The 25,365-nt window shown below is 41.5% G+C and overlaps 2 protein-coding genes and 1 pseudogene across 2 annotated transcripts; 1 reads left to right on the top strand and 2 right to left on the bottom strand.

Annotated features, from left to right (window-relative positions):
• Positions 1-5,511: 5,511 nt before the first annotated feature.
• LOC136513526 (protein FAR1-RELATED SEQUENCE 9-like) lies at positions 5,512-13,409 on the bottom strand (annotated as a pseudogene).
• LOC136512450 (uncharacterized) lies at positions 13,097-20,818 on the bottom strand. Its single transcript, XM_066506412.1, has 3 exons — positions 20,530-20,818; positions 20,009-20,316; positions 13,097-13,556 (listed from the first exon to the last, which is right to left on the bottom strand). Exons 1-3 carry the CDS (start codon positions 20,549-20,551, stop codon positions 13,497-13,499), a joined length of 390 nt encoding a protein of 129 aa, XP_066362509.1. The 5' UTR covers positions 20,552-20,818; the 3' UTR covers positions 13,097-13,496.
• On the top strand, positions 15,262-25,009 carry LOC136512449 (uncharacterized). Its single transcript, XM_066506411.1, has 15 exons — positions 15,262-15,418; positions 15,892-16,546; positions 16,652-16,964; positions 17,195-17,341; positions 17,438-17,526; positions 17,616-17,708; positions 18,236-18,362; positions 19,169-19,233; positions 19,309-19,480; positions 21,407-21,625; positions 21,747-21,794; positions 21,911-22,057; positions 22,981-23,063; positions 24,287-24,402; positions 24,508-25,009. Exons 2-15 carry the CDS (start codon positions 15,942-15,944, stop codon positions 24,591-24,593), a joined length of 2,310 nt encoding a protein of 769 aa, XP_066362508.1. The 5' UTR covers positions 15,262-15,418; positions 15,892-15,941; the 3' UTR covers positions 24,594-25,009.
• The last annotated feature ends 356 nt before the right edge of the window (positions 25,010-25,365 follow it).

Genomic DNA, 25,365 nt, shown 5'->3' with positions numbered 1-25,365 from the left:
TGTATGTTTTCAATTTAGCATGTCGCTCCTTGTCATTATAGCCTAATGATTATATGTTCACATTTTTTATTATTCCTTTTTCTTAAAAGGTTTGACTGTAGGCTACACACAATGGATTATATGGACGCCTGGAATGGCAAGGAGATGGTGGATTCATCACTTGAGCAAGTATGTGTTTTCATTCAAAAAATTTCTTATTGCAACTCCTATTTTGTCTGTAAATATGCTTGCTCAGTTTTGCTCTCCTTTCTTTTTTTCATTATCTCTCTGCCTAGTAGTCAGTGCTAGAGTATAGGAAGCATGCTGCTATGCTACTCCTTCTATCAGCACACAATATGGTTAAGCTAGATGACTTTATGAAGAAGTATGATGCTGAGGAGACCTGATCAAGTTGATGCTATGTACCTTAGGAGGTGTCAGGAGAAGGATGTGCATTAAAACACTAGAATTCTTGTAAATATGGAGTGGAGTCCTATTATGCTATGTGGCAATATGTGAATGCTTATGATCTTAGGTCATCATACCCTAGAAACATCCTGGCACGATGTTGATCTACTTTTGGTAGCAATTAAAGTCTGCTAGTGTTGCAATGTTGTGTGATGTGAACATCTTTCTAAAAATATTAGTTAGTTCTTTAGCTTGTGTTGCAATATTTCTTTTTCTATTGGTCCATGCTTATCAATGTTTGTCCATTTTTGCAACAATGTTGACCATATGCACGATCTAGTAGTCAACCTTTACTTTTGCATATTCACAATTTCATATGTAACAGGCTGTTTTATTAGAGCATTTTAGATGTAACAGTAGTCAACCTTTGCTGTTGCATGACCACATTTTTCAGATGTAACAGTAGTGAGACTCCGCTGTTTCATTAGAGCATTTCAGATGTAACAGTAGTGAATTTATGCTATTTCATTAGAGGATTTCAGATGTAACAGTAGTGAGACTCGACTGTTTTATTAGAGCATTTCATATGTAAGTGAATTTTTACTATTTCGTGACCACATTTTTTAGATATAACAGTAGCGAGACTCGGCTATTTCATTAGAGCATTTTAGATGTAATAGTAGTGAAATTATGCTGTTTCATGACCACATTTTTCAGATGTAACATATGATTCAGGTACTTGCAACATATGATTCAGGTACTTGCAATAGACCGCTACTACCAATTCAACATGGTCGATTACTATGGCAGAACCGCCCAAAATAGCACGCTTGCGAAGGCGCTTGTCTTCCACCAGACACTAAGCACCCCGAAAGTGAGCTACATTGAACGGTTCTGTCGAGCACACCCCAAGGGAAAACTCGAACAATCCATATTTTTTCTCCAGGATCTAATAATGAGAATGAGTTTATAATACTTAGTCCATTTCATACAACATGAGTTCTCAGAAATACATTATTACAATACCAAGTTTAGAGTGCGGAATTTAAACAGCGGAATGGAAATAAACTTCTAACGATAAGATACGAGGATACGTCTATGCCCACCAGAAGAATCCTCCACACAACAGCTACTCCTCAAGCTACACCTGCAACAGGGGTAAATAAACCCTGAGTACACAATATACTCGCATGACTTACCTGACTAGTGGGAATAATTTTCTGACTCCAAAGGATATGATAAGCTTTATGGTTTGTTAGGTTTCCTTTTTGCGAAAAGCCTTACTAGTAGTAAATCCTTATGTATATTTCTTATTAGCAGTCATGATTAGTTTATTATCTAACCATTCTATGTAAGCACCGGTTTTACTTTCAAGCAAGAGTTGAGCAATCAGATCTATTTCACCATCTTTCATCTTCTAGTTCTTATTACGGTGCTAGATCATAGACAAGTCATACTGTATTACATGGCGATTCATAAATCAATGTAGCCTAGCTGGGTACCTTAAAACACATGCCTTGCTTGTACCCCAGGCACAAGCAGGACCAACCCACCACTCTCCTATCGAGGGGTCTAGGTCCCTGTCCAAACTTGGACTCCAAGCCCCCACACCTGAGTCCCGGACTCAGTGTGGTACTTAGACCTCCACCATCCCCACCTTCAATCAGTCGGTCCAGAAAGAGCCAGAACCCACGACAAGATAGCAACGAGCCTTCCCTTCTCCCATAAACAAGTATGTGCTCAGGATAATAAGTCTATGACCTGACTAGAATCTGATGCAACGATCGGTCCTTAACCGACATAGACAGGGAAAATAGTATAACCAAGCTATGTCCTATTGGCCACGGGACACAACCTCATACACCCACTAATACCCTTACCATATCCCTGCCTGGTCTCCATTTTCTTTCACCATTTTATCATGACAGTGATAATAAAATCACCTATTGTGAGTAATGGCAGGTTACTCATGCTACTGAAAAACCTAAGCATAGAAGCTACTCGACCTAAGCTAGTAGGACTCATAGGTAGGTATCTATGCATGTAGTTTCAACAATAAGCATGTAACGTAAATGCACATCACATATATATATATTCAATGATTATTCAAAATAAGGGTTATGCACCGAGGCTTGCCATGGGTAGGCACGGTGTTAGCTCAGTCAGTCAGTGGTGGCTCTAGGACCTCCTCCTGCATGAGGATCTCCTCCTTGTACTCCTTGATCGCCTCCTCAGACTTGTGATCTCTGATGGTCACGATCTCCGCCAACTCGTTCTTTACATACATGCGATGATGATACAACACTTAGTATTACGACAACAACTCTTAAAATAACAATACATATACCATGCTACTAAGCTAACTCTAATGACTAAGATACTAAGCTAACTATCATCTTCATCAAGTAAAGTGTTGGGTTCAACTAACAAACACCTAGCTTTACAAATGAAGGATATATCTCTATTTCTACTAATGATTTAATGTATATTTGAAACAAAGAGCATTTAACTACCCTTATGCTAAGTCTATTCTAAAGCTACAAAAATTATAGTGAGCACATAATAATACCATGAAGCTACTATAAAATTTTTAAAGCTAAAGCTATCATCATTTTGCCATAAAAATTCCTACAATATTTAACCTAATAATATTAGGCACTCTCAAATGATTTAATAGCTCCTTGTATCAACAAGTATATATATGAACTAAATACACTAACAGATAGAGCATAATTTTAGAAACCTAACAAAATTTGTTTCATAATTTTTTGGACACCTACATGATTTTATATGATTTACCAAAGAACAGTTCAGAAATGTAATTAGAAAACCATTTAACTAATTTGCTTAAAAAGAAAAGGCGATGAGCTCAGCGCGGCCCACACGCGACGTAACGCGCGCGTGCGGCGGCCCATAGGCGCGACCCATGCGAGGTGGCCCACGGAGGGGGAATCCTACGCACGCTGGCATATTAGCAAAAATGCCCCTAGACTATGAGCAAAACAACCCGCAGTCCACGTTACTATTTCTACAAACAGTGACTTTGCAACGAAACCCTTAGAACTTTCCCCTCTTTACAACGGCAAGACCCCTAGCCTTCCCCGCGCGCTCCGGCACATTGAGCGGTGGCACTAGCGCTTGCGCCGGCCACACAGGACCCACGCTGACCTATCTATGAGGTCAACACTCACCTAGGGTTTGACACGAGATGATGGGCGGCGGTTGCACGAGCTGGGACACCGTAGAAGGACCTCTCCATGACGACGGGCACCCTGCGGCAAAGGCGACAATGTTCTGGTGAGCCACAGCAACAATAAGGTAGTAGGGTAGTGGGTGAGCAATGACAACTCACTAGTGATCTTACCGAGAAGCTGGCTCAGCCAGAGACAACCCAAGCGAGGCTGGCCATGTGCGCGCTGCGAGGTGAACGACGGATCGCAAAGGCACGACCATGTTAGCGGCAAGGAGGCGGCACTAGAGCTACGACTAGCATGCGCATGATGAAGAGGGAGCCAAGGCAAACTAGTGGTGCAGAGGAATTGGAGTGGGGTGAAGTGGTGGAGGCTGGCCACGACACGGGCGGTGATAGGGCCTTAATGGCATGGCGGCGGGTAAAGGTCCAAAATTATAGCTCAGTGTGACGTGAGTCATGGTGGGGTGGGTCGGCTGGAGAGGGGGTGTGAAGGCAGAGACACGAGCATAGGGAATTGATGAGAGGTGCTCGCTCACTGGCTTCACCGTGATGTGACGCGACGGTGGCGAAAAATAGAGGGAGAAGGGAAAGAGAGAGACGATGCGACAGGTGGGCTAGGCTCATCCACGCCTTGGCGGGACGTGAGCGGTGGGACCAGGAGACCCACGCGCCGACACTATGGACAATGCGCGCCCATGACCGACCAACATGGCCCGCGTGCTGTAGTGCCATAAATAGCATGGCGACAGTGGCTCGCCCATGTGCGCACGGCAGAGGCGACAAGCACAGGGCCGATAACAGCGCAGAGGTGCAGTGGATCAATGCAGACGTGACAATGATGCTATGGCAACGGTAGCGTCGCGACGCAAGTAGTGCCGACAGTGCGGACGCAACGGCAGCATAGTGTGGCCACGGCGACACCTAAGACGGCAGCGTGAGGCAGAGCAGCTGGGCGCGAGGCCAGCGGCTCGCTGTGGCCGGCCTCAGCCAAGCCCAGGCGGCTTGACCGGCCAAGCGCGGTGGCACGGTTGACCGTGGGACATGGCCATGTGCATGGCGTGAGAAAGCTGCACGATGACCGCGCACCCGGCGCCAACCAACCCGAGATAGTGACATGCACGAATTTTAAAGCGTTCAACACGACCAAATGATTACTTTAGGACCTAAACCATCTTCACCATGCTCAAGATGGCACATGAGACTACTAAATCGAGCTATAACACCTCATCACTCCTTAACCCAATCTCTTGCAATAATTTGCTAAACACGACAATGTCTAGCTGTTAACATACTTAAAATTTTCCTAAGTTTTTGAGCTGAGTCTTATTTCAAATTACATTTCTAGGCTAATAGAAATATTACTTAGCAATATTATTTTTGAATAGCAAGTATTTCATTGTCATCTACATAGTTTGTACTTCAAACTTTATTTAAGTATCATATACATGTTCTATAGCATTTTTGCTTAATAAAAATTGGTTTTAAACCCTAAGTGATATAACGTGACTATCGAATCAACTTTCATTTCGCATTTCTGTCAATCGTTTCAAGTTACAGAAATTGATCTACACACTTTATTACATGCATTAACACATAAACATGATGCTCATGACATGTTTTAGTAAATGATTTATGGTGTAACACCGAGGGTGTTACAATTATAGTCTCAGAAAATGGCATAACAAAACATCAATGTGCTTTTTGCCATACTTCACCACATGTAGTTGTCTTTTGCTACGGCTAGTCTTTAGGGTACATCCACTCAAACTTTGATACGTCATATTTGAGAACACCACTTGCAAGAGCAGCAATTAATTGTATTGTAAAATGCTATAAATTAAATTAAAAATGATCTAGTGCTATGACCTAATTATGAACAAGAACCCAAACTAAAGCTTCAACTCTGTTTCTTTTATTGCTTTCAGTATCTCTTATGCTGTTTGCATGTATTTGCATGTTTGGACGCTATGCCCATCTTCATGGCAATAGAGCATGGGGGAGGTTTCTTACTTTCCTTCTTCTTCTTTGATTTACTCTTCTTTATAGATTTCTCCCTCACTTGTTGCATAATGCTCTTCTTCCTTTCCACTTTATCCTTTCACCTTCCTTTTAGATCATTAGCAGGAAGGTTGTTCACCATGGTTGTGTTGACCGTCCTTTGTTCTTGGCATTCATCTACTTCCATACTTGCTACACTTCCGGCTGCCTTAACATCTTTTCAAACCTTGTCTATCCCTTGTGAAGCAATTTTATACTTGTTAGGAGCAAAACAAGCATCTGCTGCTAGCCCACTTAATTTTCTGCATAGTGCATTATATCTGAGCTTGTTGGTTGCAGGAACACCAAAACAAGTTTTAGGTGACAAGAGGTTTTCACTGATCTTTATGGTTTCTTCCTCTGACCATCTTCTAAGCAAGTATTTCTCTAGAATTTGTTCTATATCGTAGCTGGTGAATACTTTAGAATATGGGGACATAAAAGTCCATCTTGCTCAAACATATTACAGGTGCAGGAATATGCTGTTGCATTATCTTGGACTAAAACGTTATAGGTTTTCCATGTTAGCTGACCACATCTGTGCACTTGTTTCAATATCTCTATGGAAACACCTTCACCCTCTACAGTGACATGCCCCTTCTTGCATGATGTTGAGTCACGTAACAGCTCCTAGAATCTGAAGAAAACACTCCTAGTGTAGAAGTGAGCAACTTGCTTCTCAAATGCTATCTCCCCCAAAGCGGTGGTTCTAAAATCTCAACCTTGCAGCCTTCAAGATTCTTTTTCTCAATCCTTGTGTCCATGATGTACTCATATTGTGTTACAAATTATAGCACCGAATCTTTTGGATGCACTAGCTTCTTGAAGAGTGAATTCATACTTTCTAACCTTCCTATAGTGCTTGTTAAAGGGAAGAATGATTTCCTGAAGTATGCTGGTGCCCACATTGTCCTAGCAACTGACATGTTCTGAAATGCCTCATTCTTATATAGGTTGTACTTCTCCTCCAAGCTATGCCACATGAGCTCAAATTCTTCTGGCGTTTTAGTATAATTAATGCAAGAATCAAACTCATTAGCAAATTCTTCACTAGAGTTGATCAGCCAACCAAGTTTCTCACAATCCTTGCTCACTACATGAAATTTGCAGCATCTATGTACAGCATCAGGGAACACCAACGCTATTATAGTCTTCATAGCCTTATCTTGGTCGGTCATTATATTTCTTGGTTCAAGCCCACCCATTGTTTCTTTTAAGGTTTGGAATACCCAGACAAATGATTCAATCATTTCATCCAGAAGCAAGGCACAACCAAGCAATATGCTCTGCATATGGTTGTTCACACCAACTATGGGCACAAATGGCATGTTGTACCCATTAACACAAAAGGTTGTGTCAAAAAAGATACAATCCCTGAAAGTCTTGTGTAAGGAAAATGGACCCTAGGCCCATTTACTTTGGATTTTGGTGTTTGATGACCAACACAACCAAATTGGACTAATGGATTTGCAAGTAATTATTTTGTATTTCAATAGGATGCACAATGTGACTTAGACGAAGGTGACGTGATGATCCGATGATCACCACCTCAAGAAAGACATGTGAAGATGCATAGAAGACATACAAGGTCAAGCAAAGTCCAAGCATGAAGATTGGAACCAAGCTGGATGCAAGATCACGAAGAAATGAGCCTAGCAGAAGTGACTAGACGTGGCCCTATGAGTGATCGGACGTGTCTGATCAGGTGCTAGGCAACAGCAAGCATCGGCGGCTATGACCGGACAGTGACCGAACACTGAGCGAAGCAGTGACCGAACGCACCGATGACACTGTTCATCATCACGATAGTGTTTTCAGTGTGACCGGACGTAGTAGACTAGACGACTAGATGCACAAAGTGCAGCATCTGATCAAGTCCAGAGAGGTTCTAGAGCGTCGCTAGTGTGATCGAACGCATCCGATCGATGATGACTGGACTCTGAGCCGAGTCCAATCAACACGCGTGCTCCAATGGTTAGGACGATCGAACGCGTCTGGTTAGGACGTGATCAGCGTCCAGTCAGTAGGAGAAAGCTAGGTTTCATCCCCAATGGCTACTTCTCAGTGGGGCTTATAAATAGACCCCCAACCGGCCATTTGAGTAGTGTAGAGTTGAGGAAACATATCAAGGGTGTTGATACACCATTTTAGTGATCTCCACTCTGCATAGTGTTTAGTGATTCATTAGATGATTAGTGTAGGTGCTTTGCGAAGTGCTTAGGTTGATTAGACCACCGCTTATGCGCTTACTCTAAGTTTAGGCCTAGTGTTTAGTGAGGTTTGCATACCTCTTACCATGTGATGCTTACGCGCACCATTGTTGTACATCGGAGGGGCTTGTAATCTTGCAAGATCACACCAACCGTGTTTGTGATGTGGTCGCCACCGTATACCGGTGGGAACAAGGCCCACGGTAGTTTTACCGGAAGCTTGATAGTGAAGACGGCGGGGAGCGGTCCGGAAAAGGCTTGTAGGAAGGCACACCGGAGACCCACTTGCATGTGGGGAAGGCTCAAGGCTATCCACGGAGTTACCTGACCAGGAGCTTGACCCTTGCGAGAGGCTTCAATGAGAACTAGGGGGAAGATTGCGCTCTTCTTGATACCTCGGTAAAAATACCGAAGTCATCGATGGATGTTTGCATATCTCTACCTTACTCTTTAGCTTCCGCATTTACATTGTTTGCATAACTCCTTTTTGGTAGAGATAGTAACACACTAGCAAAGCCGTAGTTACACATTTAGATAGTTTATCTTTTTGCATAGGTTTTGCTAAGGTTAGAAAAAGAGGCCATAGTTTAGAGTTAGATTTTTAAGTTACCTAATTCACCACCCCCTCTTAGGCATCACGGTCCCCTTTCAATTGGTATCAGAGTCAGTTGGCTCAATTTAGACCTTTGGCTTCACCGCCATTGAGCCGATGCTATTTAGAGTGGTTGCGATGGATACCTCTAGGCCTCCGCACTTTGACGGCACTAATTTCCCCTACTATAAAGCTAGAATGGCTTGTCACCTTGAGGCAGTAGATTTGGGTGTTTGGAGAGTCACTCATGAAGAGATGAAACCCATTAAGAATCTCGATAATCCCACAAAGAGTGAAAAAAAGAAATTCATTTCAATGCTAGAGCTAAAAATTGCTTGTTTAAATATTTTAGCATGGATGTGTTTAACCAAGTGTTCACTTTAAATACGACATATGAAATTTGGTTAAAACTCCAAGAGATCTATGACGGCACAACTAATGTCTGTGAGCAAAAACATTGTCTAGCTAAACAAAATTATGATTCCTTTAAAATGAATGATGATGAGCTTGTTCGTGATATGTATTCTCGATTGAATCTAATTATCAATGAGCTCCATTCAGTAGGATTAACAAACCTAGATGATGCAAACATTGTGAGGAAGATCATCTCCATGCTACCATAAAAGAAATATGCAAGCATTATCACCATCCTTCACAACATGGAGGACTTGAGCACCATGACCCCGGCCATAGTCATTGGCAAGATAGTGGTATTTGAAATGTCATGCAAGATGGGTCAAGAAGAAGCCTCTTCATCAAGCAAAGGCAAAGCTCTCGCATGTAGTGAGAAAAAATAAAGGGCAGGCAAGTTGATACAAGCTCAAGCTCAAGCTCCTCAAGTGAAGAAGAAGAAGAAGAAAAAGATGATGATGATGATGATTCAAGTGATGATGATCAATCTTCCTCCTCCACCTCCGAACTTGATGAAGAATCAATCAAACTTATCAACAAGGTGGAGAAAATGATCCAAAGGCTCAATGTCAAGGGTGTGCCCATCCAAATTTAAGATTTCATCTTCACCAATCAAAGAAATGTGCAAAGAAAGAAATGATGCTATGGATGCGGCGAGTTGGGACACTTTGTGGAAGTTTGTCTAAACAAGTCTACACCCAAGACAAAGAAGAAGGCGTGCAAGGACAAAGCCCTCACATCAATAAGGTCATGGGATGATTCTTCAAGTGAAGAAGAAGATCATCACAAGAGGCGAGGGCACAAGCACTTATCATCAAGCACCTCACGTGTGTGCCTTATGGCATGAGGTAACAAAAAGCCTATCCCTAGTGATAGTGACAATGATAGTGATGATGAGTTACCTTCTTATGATGAAATTATGCAAGAAAATCTTAACTTTACTAAAGTTTGCACTAGTCAACAAAACAAGCTTGAAAAAATAAAAGAAAAACTAGATAGCTTACAACAAGCTTATTCTACTTTGCTTGAACAATATAAAACTTTTGCCAATCTTAATCTAGAGCTATCTACTAAAATTGAGCAACTTGAGACTAGTGCAAACACAAATAATTGTACAATCAATGATGAGCAACTTGTAAAGAAAAATGAAAAATTAAAGAAAAAGTTAGCTAGCTCACAAGATGCTTATAAAAGTTTGCTTGCTAAAATGGAAACTATGTGCAAATATTGTGATTAGCTACCTAATAAAGTTGCTAATCTTGAAGCCGTTGGTACTACCCCCATCGAGGCACCTAAAAAGGAAGGTTCTATTTTTGACATGCCTAAAAAGGATGCCTCTACTTCTTGTAATAATTTATGTTTAGACTCACCCTTGTGCAACCAAGTTTGTGTTGAGAAAATTATTGTAGAAACATGCACACAAGAGGTCACAAAGAAGAATGAGCAACTCAAGCAAGAAGTGGATCGCCTCACCAAGGACTTGACTCAAGTGAAAGGCAAGACGGAGCAAGCCCAACTTCATCAACATAACACCGTTAATGAAGTGAAGAAGCTTGATGAAGGACAAACCATGGTTTGCTATGTATGCCACAAGGAAGGCCGCAAGTCCTATGAGTGCAAGGTGAAGAATGTGGGAGGAGCTAAGAAGAAAGAGAGAAACAAAAAGCAAACAAGCAAGCTCTCCAACACCTACACCAACAAGGTGGATAAAAAGGCCTCCACACCTTATCTTTTGAAGAAGAAGAAAAATGATAAGGTGGTGGCCATCAAGGTGAACAAACAGGCCAACAATGGGGCCAAATGCATTTGGGTGTCAATGGAGATTATTTTCAACATGAAGAGCACCAAGAAAATTTGGATCCCAAAAGAGAGTGAGAAGTCCGATGGACTTCGGGAAATTTGGAGACTTGGCAAAGTATGGGTGCATTTCATGGGGTGCATCACATTGGATCATGTCAATTGCCAAGTGGGGTAGTGAACACTATGAACCCAAATTCCCCTCCCCATGTTGGGTAACTAGATTTAATTTCTTGCAATCTTAATTAGCATCTAGTTACTTTTTATGCCTAGGTTTGTATTTGTATGCTTAAATATTTTGTCTTGCATACACTAGGTATATCTTATGGTAGGCTTGCTCGGTTTCACTCTTAACCCTTGGAGCAAATCTACATGGTTTAAATTGTTTAGGAGCACGGCACATAGCTTGTTTTATAATTGTTCATCTAATATGTGCCAAAGTCCAAATTGTAGATAATTTCGCCCAAATATTACTTTCGAAAATAATTCTCACATTCATGTGATGTCATATTTCAAGTGGTATTTTTTATTCCAAAATCAATGTGCATGTCTCCTACAAGTATTCCATACTTGTGTGCACAAATTTAGGGGGAGGTTACTCTATAAGTTGGATGCTTTGAGACTAACACCTTTTTAAGCTTATCATGTGTGCAGTAGTCTTATTGCAAGGAAAATGGAGTCCCCAGAGTCTGAGCCGAGTCCGATCATCACGCGCACTCCAACGGTTGGGACGACCAGACGCGTCTGGTCAAGACATGATCAGCGTCCGGTCAGTAGCAGAAAGCTAAGTTTCATCTCCAACGGCTACTTTCTCAGTTAGGCTTATAAATAGACATCTCAATCGGCTATTTGAGTAGTGTGGAGCTGAGGAAACATATCAAGGGTGTTGATATACCATTTTAGTGATCTCCACTTACATAGTGCTTAGTGATTCATTAGGTGATTAGCATAGGTGCTTTGCGAAGTGCTTAGGTTGATTAGACCACCGCTTATGCGCTTGCTCTAGGTTTAGGCCTAGTGTTTAGTGAGGTTTGCATATCTCTTATCACTCGGTGCTTGCGTGCACCATTGTTGTATATCGGAGGGGCTTGTAATCTTACGAGATCACACCAACCGTGTGTTGTGGTGTGGCTGCCACTGTGTACCGAAGGGAATAAGGCCCACGGTGGTTCGACCGAAAGCTTGATAGTGAAGACGGCGGGGAGCGGTCCGGGAAAGGCTTGCCAAAAGGCACACTAGAGACCCACTTGTGCGTGGGGAAGGCCCAGGGCTATCCACGGAGTTACCCGATTAGGAGCTTGGTCCTTGCGAGGGATTCCTTGCGAGGGGCTCCAACGAGGACTAGGGGAAAGCTTGCGTGCTTCTTGATACCTCGGTAAAAATACCAGAGTCGTCGATGGAAGTTTACATATCTCTACCTTACTCTTTAGCTTCCGTATTTATATTGTTTGCATAACTCCTTTTGCGGTAGAGATAGCAACACACTAGTAAAACCATAGTTGTATATTTAGATAGTTTATCTTTTTGCATAAGTTTTGCTAAGGTTAGCAAAAGAGGCCATAGTTTAGAGTTAAATTTTTAAGTTGCCTAATTCACCCTCCCCCTATTAGGCGTCATGGTCCCCTTTCATCATGTACATCTCCCTTGTCCTTCCATCCACCCAAAACAGCCCCTTAACAACATTGTCACTATCAATCTTCACTGCATAAAAAAGGTTGGACTCTCAAACTGCTGCTTCTAGAAATACTCCAATGTTGACTCCATATCTCTTAAATGAACTCCCTTCCTCACGTGACTCCTCAAGTTTGAAATATCCTTGCTGTTGTACGACAAGTTCCCAATCCCACCATAGAAATCAGAAGGCACAACCATGATTTGCATGGTGCTAATGTTCCTATGGTGGAGTGTCTTCATAAGCTTATAATTTGCAAACGAAATGCGCCAATGGGACCTTAGTTGTTTCCTTCTTCCAACCTGCTTCACCAAGGGATGTGTGTGTTCTACTTTCATCACAACCACTCTCTATTTATCGTCCCGCAGACCAACTGCCATATGTGTCTTGCAATCGTATTTCTTGACAGTGCTGCACTTCTTTGACGCTGTGGTCAGTACAGCCGAAGAACTCTTCTTCTTTGAGGCCTTAGCTTGTGCTACATCTTTGGTCAAGCTCTTCCTCTTTGAGGCCTTAGCTTTTGATACATTATTGGTTGCCGTGCTAGTTAAAGTGTTGTCCTCCTGCTCACTATTTGGCCTTCTGGCATGTGTGCACTCAAATTCCTTCCTAATAAGCTCCTTAGGGCCTGTTTGGAATGCAGGAATAAAAACACGGGAATATAAAAAAACGCAGGAATGGGGTGAGTGTGTAGTGATAAAACAGAGGAATGGAAAAACACGGGAAATAACTAGAAGAGGTGTTTGGAACGCAAGAATCCATAACACAGGAAAAACACGGGAAGTAACATTATTTTTTGTTTCTCTTCTCTTGTTGTCTCGGTCTTCGTGAATCCATTGGTTTGGACTGGATGTTTTGTTTCCCGTGAAATGAATGGAGGTAGGAAACTTTCCTTTGTTTTACAGTTGAAGTTTCCTTTATTCCAAACATCATTTCTAGAAACCTTTCCAAAGGAATGGATTCCTACGACTTTCCTTTGAAATTCCTTTGATCCAAACAAGGCCTTAGTAACAGTATTATTCCTTGATGATGCAACCCGAATACTGAAACCCATTTTGAATGCATAAGCATTGTAACTCTCCTCGCTTCTTCAACACTGTCAAATTCCATCCCACAAATGGCACAACAGGCTGTGAACACAACATCTTATTCTTCATGGTAAACTTCTTTAGATGACACATCCACATCAATATAGCCTTACACATCGGTGACATTGTTGGAGACACTCTGATTGATATCAATTTCACCTTGGCGGCCCTACAAAACAATGTTGCAAAAGTTTTAAGCATGACACACATATGCACCCTCTTAAAGGAAACTAATAAAACAATGCTTGATGTAGTAAAAAGATCTTACTTCAGCAACAATTTCACGTGATGTATGGATAATTGTGTGACTGCAATTTTTATTGTTCGAGCTTGCGGCATTTTGTGGCAGTCCAACAAATGTTTGCTATTGCATGCTGGCACTATTTACATCCTGCACATACCCCATGTTGCAAACTGCATAACAGCATAAGTAGATGTTTCACGTGCTATAATTCTATGTTTCCTTGGTACAAACATGAAGACAAACAATCATGGACTAGATCAAATGAACACAGTAAATACATCATAAATTCGAGATCATCCTACTTACACCTCATGTTGTAAACTACATAAGTAGATGTTTCATGTTCTATAATACTCTGTTGCAAGCATAGATCGAAAGAAGCTGGAAATCGTAGATCTTACCTCAGCCACACCATGAACAGATATGGGAATGCTCCTGGAATTGGTAGCTGCGAGATCTCCATCTAATCGACGAACTGGTAATTTGCTGCTCGAAGCACCTCCTCCATGAGTCTGCTTGAACAAATCCGTCGAATCGTTTGCAACGACTAGGGGTGGGCGATGTGCATAGGAATGATTCTCTTGGGGAAACTTGATTTGTTGCAGTAGGTGAGACATTGTGGATCGATTGTTGCAATGATTGTCGAGCGGTGCACGGCGCGGAAGAAGCCGTGCTTGAGCGGCGCACGCGGCGCGGAAGAAGCCGCGCTCGAGTGGCGCGCACGGCGGGAAAGAAACGCGATCCACTGGAGCAGCACGTGACAGGAAGAAAGGGGAGCGAAATTTCTAGGCCATTCGGTACACGGGCTGTATGCTAGGCTTGCGTCCACGGAACCGTCCGTCCGGGCGCTAGCGCTCCCGCTTGTGGAACCAGAACTAAAAGATCTCCAAAACTCCAAATCCTTAAAATGTTCAATGTCTATTGCCAGGGCAAATGTATATGAGGAAATTTCTTGTGAGCCATTAAAAAAAATCGTAATTCCCTACGAGCCACTGAAAAAGTTCGACGGACTTTAGCGTCACTGTTCTAACTTTTTTTTTGCCCTCCATGCCACTGCCGTTAGATTGGACTTTAACGGTGTCAAACTACAGGTGTGAAAAGTAAAAAATACCCTTAGATCTAAATATGTCATTAATTTTTTAGTATCTTAACGACTTCAAATAAAAAAACTCAAAAATAGAAAATTATAGATCTCGTTGATATCTATAATTTTTATATAAAATTATCTTTATTTAATTCTAAAAAAAATATGATTTTTGTGAAATTAAATAAAAATAATTTTTATTTAAAAATTATAGATCTCGACGAGATTTATAACTTTCTAGTTTTGAATTTTTTCATTTGAAATTATTAAGATGATCAAAATAAATTAATGACATATTTAAATCTAAAAGTATTTTTTTGACTTTTTACGCCTACCGTTTAACGCCGTTAAAGCCTAATGAGACCGGAGCTGTACGGAGGGAAAAAAAATAGAGCACGTTGAAGTCCGCCAAACTTAAAAAAATTGTAATCTTTTATAATGGGTTACAGGGAATTCGCTCAATTTCTATACACAACCTTAAACCCCAGGAGTTGCGTGCAGCCTTTTCTTCTCTCCCGTTCATCCTGCGTGCGCGCGCGCTCTCTCTCTCTCTCGTGGGCCGTGGCGTGGAGTGGGCGACCGCCGCCGCCCCCGTGCTCTCTCTCTCTCTCGTTGCGACGAGTGGGCGACCGCAGCCCGCCGCCGCCTACGCCAGGTGCCCAGATCGCCCTTCGGCAGTTCGGCAGCGACGAGCATCCACCAGGTATGCCCACCTCTTCTCTTTCCTTCCTGCCGTGTGAAACTGAGCCCCCAAACCCTAATTTAAGCTATTTGTCCATTAGTATTTGAACTTGATCTAATTACAAGCTTATATATGCACTCCATACGAAAAAATGTAGTATTATTGCTACTAACTTCACCTTTTTGCAAAAATCATCGGAGTGTGTAAATTCATTTACTGGGTCCACTCCTAGTAGCGAAGGAATTTCGTCAAGACCAAACGGCCCTTGTCGAGCCTAGTTATTGAACGATTAATTAGTTTTTTTTTGTCTCTCCAATATATTTGGGGAATTTAGCATCAGCGATTATTGAGTCTTGGCTACTCTGGGCTCTATATGCACACTGAGGTTGTGAGGGGACCAAATTGGAGCCCAGTGAAATGATTAGTTAGTTTTTCCCTGTCATTATGTATAATTAAATTTATGCTCATGGTTGAACCATTTTGGATGACTTCAGACTTGTACATGAGTGTGATCTTCCCATTGTGAAGTCAGAGGCAATCAAGTATGGCTTCAAGGGCAATCATTAGGAGAAGGAAGTATTTCTTGGATCACATTAACACACCTGTCATTTCATCGTCCGCCTTCTCTACCTTCCAACATGGAAGACTCGGTTTGGAGGTTGAGCCAAGAACAGAACAACGATTTCTCGAGCATAGTTCTGGGGATTTCAAACGTGAGAAGAAGCAACACAGTATGAATTTGATAAAAAAGGATCTACTAGGTCTTGGTAATGGGTTTCGGCAACGTCCAGCTTATGTGATTTCTCTTTCTCATGGTGGAATTGGAAAGAATGAATTTGGGTTGCCTTTGAGCTTGGGAGCTAGATCTTTTCTGCAGTCAGTCCGCACAGCATCAACTGCAACTGCAGGGCAGCCTAAGATGGATACAGATGATGAACGGAGTGAGGACCAGAAGCAGAATAAAAAGAAAAAGGAGGCATCCCCAGAAGAATGTGATCAGGCTGTGGACGGCCTAAGCACTGCAAAAGCTAAGGCTAAAGCTAAGCAGGTACAAGAATCTCTGAAGGTTGACCAATCAGTTATACAGAAGTTTTGGGCGAGAATTCTGGGTGTGGGTCCTGCTCTCCGTGCTGTTGCTTCAATGAGCAGGTCTCAATTCCTTTTCTTTCCTACCTGAATGCATGATTATATAAGATGAATGATTGGTCTGTTTCTTCTATAACTTATGAGACAATTTTTTGTTTGTTTGTTAAGGGCTGATTGGGCTGCAAAGCTTAAGCATTGGAAGGATGAATTTGTTTCTACACTGCAGCATTACTGGTTAGGGACAAAACTACTCTGGGCAGATGTTAGGATCTCATCAAGATTGCTGGTGAAACTTGCTGGTGGGAAGAGCCTTTCAAGGAGAGAGAGGCAACAGCTGACACGGACAACAGCAGATATCTTCAGGCTGGTCCCGTTTGCTGTGTTCATCATTGTTCCATTCATGGAATTCTTACTGCCAGTCTTCCTCAAGTTGTTTCCAAACATGCTTCCATCAACTTTCCAGGACAAAATGAAAGAAGAGGTATGTTCTTGACTATTTGTAAGTTGCAACTACCTGAAATTATGTTGCTTATTAGTTGCCATGTGTCTCCGCAAGTGAAATACTACTGTATGCTTAAGTCACGAACCATATCTAATAAACTATTAATTTCGATTCATTAGCATACCCTATTGGTGCCATTTGTATGGGAACCACAAGCACTATCATAGTGCAATCTGATTGGCTCACGGGTGCTTCTTTTTCCTGTACAGGAGGCATTAAAAAGGAAATTGAAAGCAAGAATGGAGTATGCAAAATTTTTGCAAGATACCGCAAAAGAAATGGCAAAGGAAGTTCAGACATCTCGTAGCGGAGAAACAAAACAGACAGCTGAAGATCTGGACGAATTTTTGAATAAGGTATAAGTTTCTTTGTGTGCTCTGTTGTCTCTGGAATAACTATGCATAGTGAACTACTTTCTCTATTATTGATTGGATAATGTGCCTTGAGATCAGGTTAGGAGAGGTGAACGTGTCTCTAATGATGAAATCTTGAATTTCGCAAAGCTATTCAATGATGAACTTACTCTGGATAACATGAGCAGGTTAGATATTCCTATTCCTTTAGTAACTGTATAAATTCATATTCACAATTACACTAGTGACTAAACAGTTGGTTAGCACTATCCTGCAGACCACGCTTGGTTAATATGTGCAAATATATGGGTATCCGGCCTTTTGGTACAGACCACTACTTGAGGTTCATGCTTCGCAAAAAACTGCAAGAGTAAGTATTTAAATGAAGAGGTTAACTGAATGCTTATGCATTCTTATCTGCATATGCCAATATAACAGAATTGGTTAATTTTGTATATCAAACAGTGATGGGAACTTGTGGTTGATACTATCTTATAGACAGCTCACCTAATCAATTATCAAAATGGAAAGTTTTGTTTCTAGTTAGTTGGACTACTGATAGGAAAATTCATGCATTACTTTCAAGAAAAGACTTTGCAATGGGCAGTGTTTCTGTGGCCATGTAAACTTAGCAGACATTTGGTACCATCTTCATTTTGTTTATGTTTAACTCTCCATGTCCCGGTGTTTTTTTGTTAGTCAAATAGGACTTTAGGTTCAACACCTAGATTTGTTTTCTGTCTATATAAAGAAGTTCATGAGTTCTTCTTTCTTCGGTTTAGTTGGTAGTTGTTTTTCTGTCTGTTTTGTTGGTGTTTTTTTAGCTTCATCGAGTTCGAACTTAAAATGCTGGTGCGAAATATCTGCTTGTTTTGTTAATATTCCTTATCGTTTCAGCATTAAGAATGATGATAAGCTGATTCAAGCTGAGGGAGTTGAATCTCTCTCTGAAGAAGAGCTCCGGCAAGCCTGCCGGGAACGTGGTCATCTAGGCCTGCTGTCAACTGAAGAGATGCGCCAACAGGTTTATTGCATTATGATGTGCACATGATCTAGTGTTGTATGGCCTTGAGTAATTTGCTTATATTTACTTGTTCTTGTTTGTTTATACCTTTATGCTATCCATTCATATCACAGTTATTTGAGCCATCAGTTCTTGTTCCACACTACAAAACACACTTATCTTTTTGAGACAGATTTTCAGCACTTCTCCATTATTGCCCACCATTTAATATACCCTTCATTTAATTGCAACAACACATGCATAGTTAATTATTTCTGATGTACCTAGCCATCCCAGCAACTATGAATTTGGTCCTTTTTAACATGGTCATGCCTTAGCACACTGTGTCAAGAATTGAAATGGTACTATGATATGGAATAACACATGATATGGAATGGAGTGTTATTCATGTTGATCCAGATCACTGTTTTATCAAAGAATGCATGTTTTCTCTCTTTCTTTTTGGCTAACTTTAAGGACCTCTATAAGCTGCTCAGGGCCATGTTTGCTTCTCTTAGCGGCTGTTTTCTCATTCTTTTCTCGTCTCTTCTCTCTATTAAATGAAATGTTATGTTTTAGAGTTTGTTTGCTCCAAAAGGCTATTTGTAAAATATGTCCCAGGTCTGATGTACTGTTGAAGGAAAGTACAACCAGCCCCAGCTTCGACTTTGAGTTAAACACATCTGACTATCTGAGTTGTATTGCTTGTCTTTTGTTTTTTTAACCATAAGTGTAACTCAATGATACTAAAATCTGGTTTATATAGCAGCTGTGTAGAATTTTAGATGCATGATAAACTGTACCAATAAATTTCATTTTGCACCCAGCTCCGAGACTGGTTGGACCTCTCACTTAATCATGCTGTGCCATCTTCACTTCTCATACTTTCAAGGTAAGTTTGGTTGATATTTCCTTCTAGTGTTATTACCGCTCGTGCTTGCATTCTTATATTTGGTAATGCTTTTAGAGCCTTTACTGTGTCTGGGAGAATGAAGCCTGAGGAGGCTGTTGTAGCAACACTATCTTCTCTACCAGATGAAGTTGTGGATACAGTTGGGACAGTATTGCCATCTGAAGATTCGGTTTCTGAGAGGAGGAGAAAATTAGAATTCCTTGAGATGCAGGAAGAACTTATCAAGGTGATATTGAACTGTAGACTGAAACATGTTCTTTTTCTTAGCTTCCTGTTATCATTATATTTGAGTAGGTCTTCTGTGGGAGTAGTGCTGTGTATCTGATAGAGAACTTCCATCCACTGAATGTGCACCTCCTAGTTTTGTTATTTAAGTTTCATCCAGTCCAGAAAGACACATTTATCTTAAGTAGTTAAGCCATAGATTAGTATTTTCTGACAACCCAACTTTATATGCACCCTGGATATTCTGATATTTTGAAATGCCAACATCATATACTGGTGTTTTGCTGTGACTTTGCTGAATCACATGCTCCATAGTTGTTAAGGCGTCGCTATACCGACGCCATATCGTCGCCATATCGCCGTGGCGTTTTTCCGGCTCTCGCCACGGCAACGCCACGGCTCCGGCGTGTATGGCGTCCGCCATAGCGCCGTGGCGTCCCCGTGGCGCCGATTTGGCGTCCTGTGGCGCCTTTGTGCGCTGTGGCGGGCGCAATAGACGGTGAGGGTGAGGGTGAGGCCGTGAGGGTACCTGTAGGGGCCGTGCGCCGTCGACGGTCCAGCGGAGGCGGGAGGGGAGAGGGAGGTGCGTATGCAGGGTCGCCAGCCGGTGTGCGGAGGACGGAGGCGAGGGCGCCAGGTGACTGGCGAGAAGTGGGAGGAGGAGCCGCTGACGCCGCCGCCGAGCTTGGGACCGCCCCGCCGTCGCTGAGAGCCCGAGCCTGAGCGCCACCTCCGTCGCCTTCATGCCGAGCGCGAGTGGGGGACGGAGCAGAAGATGGAGTGTCGCCTTCATGCCGAGCGCGAGTGGGGGAGGGAGCAGAAGATGGAGCGGCGGTGCTGCGAGGAAGATAAGAAACGGCGGCGGCTATCAGGCTGTGTGCCTTAGTGCTAGGGTAAAGACTATGCGGCGGTGCGTGGGCTTTTTTAGATGGGCCACTAAATAAAAGCCCATACCATCTCTTTTCTTTTTCATTTCTTTTTTCTTTCTTACATATTTTGACAAATTAGCACATAATCTATATATTTATATATCTACAATAACATATTTACCTGCGATTTCGTGAAGCCACATCGATCTCCATTATCCTCTATTGATCCCCATGTACTTGTAATTAAAATTCCTTGCTACATTTACATTGCTATTTTGATTTGCTAATATTGTAGACTATACCTTTTAAGCTACATTTGCATTACCATTTGTCAATATAATTTTCTAATATCCTAGACTATAATGTATGTATTCGCCACGCCGATGTGTGTATGGCGTCGCCACGCCGCGCGCCATAGACGCTGTAAAGGTGTGAAGGTTGTGGGTCGCCGCGCCTCGCCACGCCGCCATAAAAACTATGCACATGCTTGAATTTCTTAGGATTTCCTGTTTGTATTTTCTCTTCTGACAAAGTTACAAAGGCAAATTTCAATAGACTGATATTGGGCCCAATCCCTTCTGATTGGCAAATGAACTAAAGCTTATTTGAAGGGATTGGGCCTAATCCCACTATATCCAAACAAGCCATTAATATGCCTCAGTGGCTCAGTCTATGGTTTATGCTATTTCACGGGTCAAGTGGAACTTGTTCATTAGAAGAACTATTTTGAAAACGTTTTTATAATAGAACTCAGTTTTGATGTCTCAGTGTATGGTTTATACATTCCTTGCTCTCGATCTATTAAGCTCACCTAAACTCCTTTGAGATACATATTAGATTTAATGTAGAGTGTTCTTATCTTTTCTCAATAAAATGGCTGAAGGCTTGTTCAGACAAACAATTCCACATGTGGATTGGAGCGGGTGTGTGTGTGTGTTTTATCTGAGCAAGCCCTGAATGGGATCTGTTATGAATCCATATTTGTTTATTGTTATATAATCATTTTTATTATGTTGCAAATCTGTGTTGTTGATGTTCTGCGTATAAAAACCATTCAGGAGGAAGAGAAAAAGAAAGAGAAAGAAGAAAAGGCAAAACAAAAGAAAGAAGAGGAGGCAAAGATGAAAGAACCAGACACTGCTGAAGAAGATTTAGCTTTGAAGGAAATGACTGATGCTACTGCTAGGGAAGAAGAAGAACTGAGAAAAGCAAAAGAACATGACAAGGAAAAGCTCTGTAATATCAGCCGTGCATTGGCTGTGCTCGCATCTGCCTCTGTATGATCCTAGTCTATGTGTATTCTTTTATTAGTAAATGTACATATGGACACTAATAGCACCATTATTCTAGAACAATTGTCTGTCTGACATTTTTCCAACTTCGATCTCTACAATGCAGTCTGTTAGCAAGGAGCGTCAAGAGTTCCTGAGCCTTGTCAATAAAGAGGTATAGTGTGAAGTGTGATTAAAGCAACAATTATTCATGCATTCACCTTTCAGTTATAACAAATAATGCATCATGGAGGTTTAATAGGATTTAGCTGTTCAAATGTTCCAATGCAGATAGAGCTATATAACTCCATGCTCGAAAAAGAGGGTACTGAAGGTGAAGAAGAAGCTAAAAAAGCATATATAGCTGCTAGGGAAGAGCCAGACCATGATGCTGAGGTCGCTGCAGAAGAAAAGGTCTCGTCAGCGCTGATTGAGAAGGTAAGAAATCATCTTAATGTGTGTTATAGCCATAGTTAAAATTTACAAATATCACCTTTGATGTGTTTTCTAAGGTAAGTGTTATTGGATATTTCCCTTAAAAACTATAAATAGATGTCTGAAAAGTTTAGAGATAAGACTGCAAACTTTTGCTTGACTTAGAGACAGTTCTACCAATAGTCCAATATCAAATGATTGTAACTTTGGCCTATTATTGATGATACTTAACAGTTACTACCCTTTGTTTTTAAATTTCAAGGATGTCGAATGTCTGTGCATCTTAAAAAGCTGATCAAAATTTCCTAATAGAGCTGTTGTATTTTTTTTTAATCTTGAGTTGGTAGCTACTTAGAGATAATAATCATATCAAATGGGTCTAGTTGGTAAGGATACCAAACTCTCTGGCTGTGTCGACATTCTAGTAGAATGCTACAAAAAGAAACATGCACCACTTGATTCTGGTGATGTGAGCCAATTAATTTATACTGTAAACCGCTGACGAAGAGGTATATAATAACATAAACGGTTCAAACTTGAATCCACTTCACATAAATTTATACTCTAGTGTAGTTATCGATGGTACTTTTGCATATTCTCCATATACTGCCGTCATCTTCATGCTTGAGGAAAATCCTGGACATGCATCAACTAAGATTTAAGTTGGTCATTTACTGTCTTTTTGTAGGTTTTATAACTTAATCTATGTGCTCACTTAAAATAAGCCTATAACAAACTAAAGTGGAGGGAGTATAGGTATCTAATCTCACTAGCAAAGCTAAAACCTTAAAGGATATCTAGTTTCATAAATGATTTCTGCATTTAACCCTCACAAGGAGGCGCAAACTACCAGTGGTATTGGTTATTGACGATTAAGAGATTGATTATTCACTTGCACATATGTTTTACACTTTTACTGCATTCAGGTTGATGCTATGCTTCAAGAATTAGAAAAGGAGATTGATGATGTGGATGCACAAATTGGAAACCGTTGGCAACTTCTTGATAGGTATGGTGCTTCTATGTTGAAAGTTGTTTAATGTTGCATAATAGTCAGCCAGTCCATTTTTTAGCTCTTAAGTACCCACTTATCTGGATTCGCAATATTGTTTTGTACATTTTTCAGTCGCAGTAGGTTGTTACCCTGTTGCCCCTTAGCAGCACATTTGTTTGGCCACCTGTTTCTGTAATTTACCCAACCATCTCCATTGAATCAATATTCCTGTTTGGTCCATGTGGAAGTCACTGTCATAGCTGTGTTGTTTCATATTGCTGAAGCCTGAATAAGATATGCGAGACATTGTTTATCAAGCAGAACTGTCATTTAGGGTTGGGTAAAAAAATGAAATCAAACGATCCAAGACTTTGGGTTATGGTTCTTAGATCGGTTCCTGCCTTTAGGGAACTGAATTTTTTCATAGATCTCAGTCTGATTGCTTGGTTACCTGAATGGCCATTTGACCCATCCCACCCCAGCACTGTACCCTAGTCCCCACTATTAAATCCCCACTCCGGCTCCCAGTCCCAGAATACTAGTCCTAGCCACCAATACCCCAAGTGCGCACAACCAGCAGCACCAAGGCACCAAGCGTGGCATGTGAACCATACAACATAGCTGGCTGATGGTCTGTGCGATGCACATGGCTCCACCTCTGGCCCACGATACACGTGGCTTTGTGCTGCTTCCTCCATAGGTTCTCTTTTGCTCCCCCCATAGCTATGCCCCAAAGGATATACGAAAGGGAGATTGGGAGATGATTTGTTGATTTGGATGGAAGAAAAGGGGTAAATGAGGCTGGAATGGGGGTTAGTGTTGATTTGGGATGAGAGAGTGAACTTGAAGACGAGGCTAGGATGGGGTTTGGTGTTGATTTGGATGAACAAGTGCTCCTGTTTTCCTCAGTGCTCTTGGGGAAGAAGTGCTCATGCTTTGTGCTGATGTACCTACAAGTGCTGAGTTCGGTCAGCTTCAGTCTGAACAGGATACCTAACCATTCCCTTTTTTCCTGGCAAACACCTCGGTTCTCATTTTGCAAAGGCCTTACTTTTAAAAAACTGAATTACCGGAACCAAGTTGCCTGTTGGGATCCTACAGTCAGTCCCAATAATAAACTTATGCCTATGAGTGCTTCTCCTGTACGAGGTGGAAACCTTGGTGTTTACACGTTTTGACCAAAATCATCTTGCACATGTGTCATCGGCATGTTGATCTAATTCGCTGTTCATGTGCAGGGACCTCGATGGTAAGGTGACCCCCGAGGAGGTGGCCGCCGCCGCAGCCTATCTGAAGGACACCATCGGGAAGGAAGGCGTGCAAGAGCTCATCAGCAACCTTTCGAAGGACAAAGGTCCGTTCACACCCCTGACACCTGTACACTCTGTTCACTCTAGCTTTGTAGCAAATGCCCAATTTTCTCATTATTTTCTGTCTTTTTCTATTTGTGTGCCTACAGAAGGAAAGATCCTCGTGGAAGATATTGTGAGGCTAGCATCGCAAGCAGAGGAACACAACGATGACGAAGAGGAAGCACGGCAGTAGGTGGAAACAGGCCGAGTATCTAGATGATGGGTGGACTATTATTTCTGGAAGGAAACTATGAACATCTCAGTTACTCATGGCTGTCCCTTGTTAATCAAAAGGCAGTACAGCCGTTTTTGGTGCCCCTAGGCAGAGACCCCGGTAGAATGACTCGTTGCTGTAAAGATAGTGTGACATGCATATAAGTTATACGGTACTCGGCAGAGTTGTGGTTCGGAAGGTTGTTCGCAACCGAAATTTTGGCTGGTTGCTGTGGAAGTGGAAATACAGTTCGGTTGGTCTTAAGCTACCCTCAATTCTGAAAATATTTAGTCTTGTCTTGAATCTTAAAATAGCTGGTGTCTAATGGACATAGATTAGGATGTTTATGTGTTTATTAGTGTGTTATAGTTTTAATCCCTTGGTATTCCTTGGGTACATATGAAATCTTTCTATGCCGTTAGTTCGTCTATAACGTGACGTGGGACATTCAAACATGTCACTGACACCAATAGCAGAGTCTAGTGTACGAAGACACGAAGCACCGCTGAAAGGATGTAATTTTAGATTTAGTCAAAGTAACCAACTTAAATTTGATTGAGTTTATAAATAATTTATTTATTAACATTTAAATCTACAAATAGATACATTTTATGAAAAATATAAGAATACTTATTTAGTGTGATAAGTATTAATGTTTTTTAAACAAAATGACTGAGCACTCTCCTAAGCCACTTGCCTTTTTTTTAGCAAATCCTAAGTCACTTGCGATTGAGCTAAACTATTCCAAAGA

The sequence above is a fragment of the Miscanthus floridulus genome, chromosome 16 (genome assembly GCF_019320115.1).
Source record: "Miscanthus floridulus cultivar M001 chromosome 16, ASM1932011v1, whole genome shotgun sequence".
NCBI classification, from domain to species: domain Eukaryota; kingdom Viridiplantae; phylum Streptophyta; class Magnoliopsida; order Poales; family Poaceae; genus Miscanthus; species Miscanthus floridulus.
Note: the sequence above shows the minus strand (reverse complement) of the source record. Positions and strands in the feature narration are given on the sequence as shown.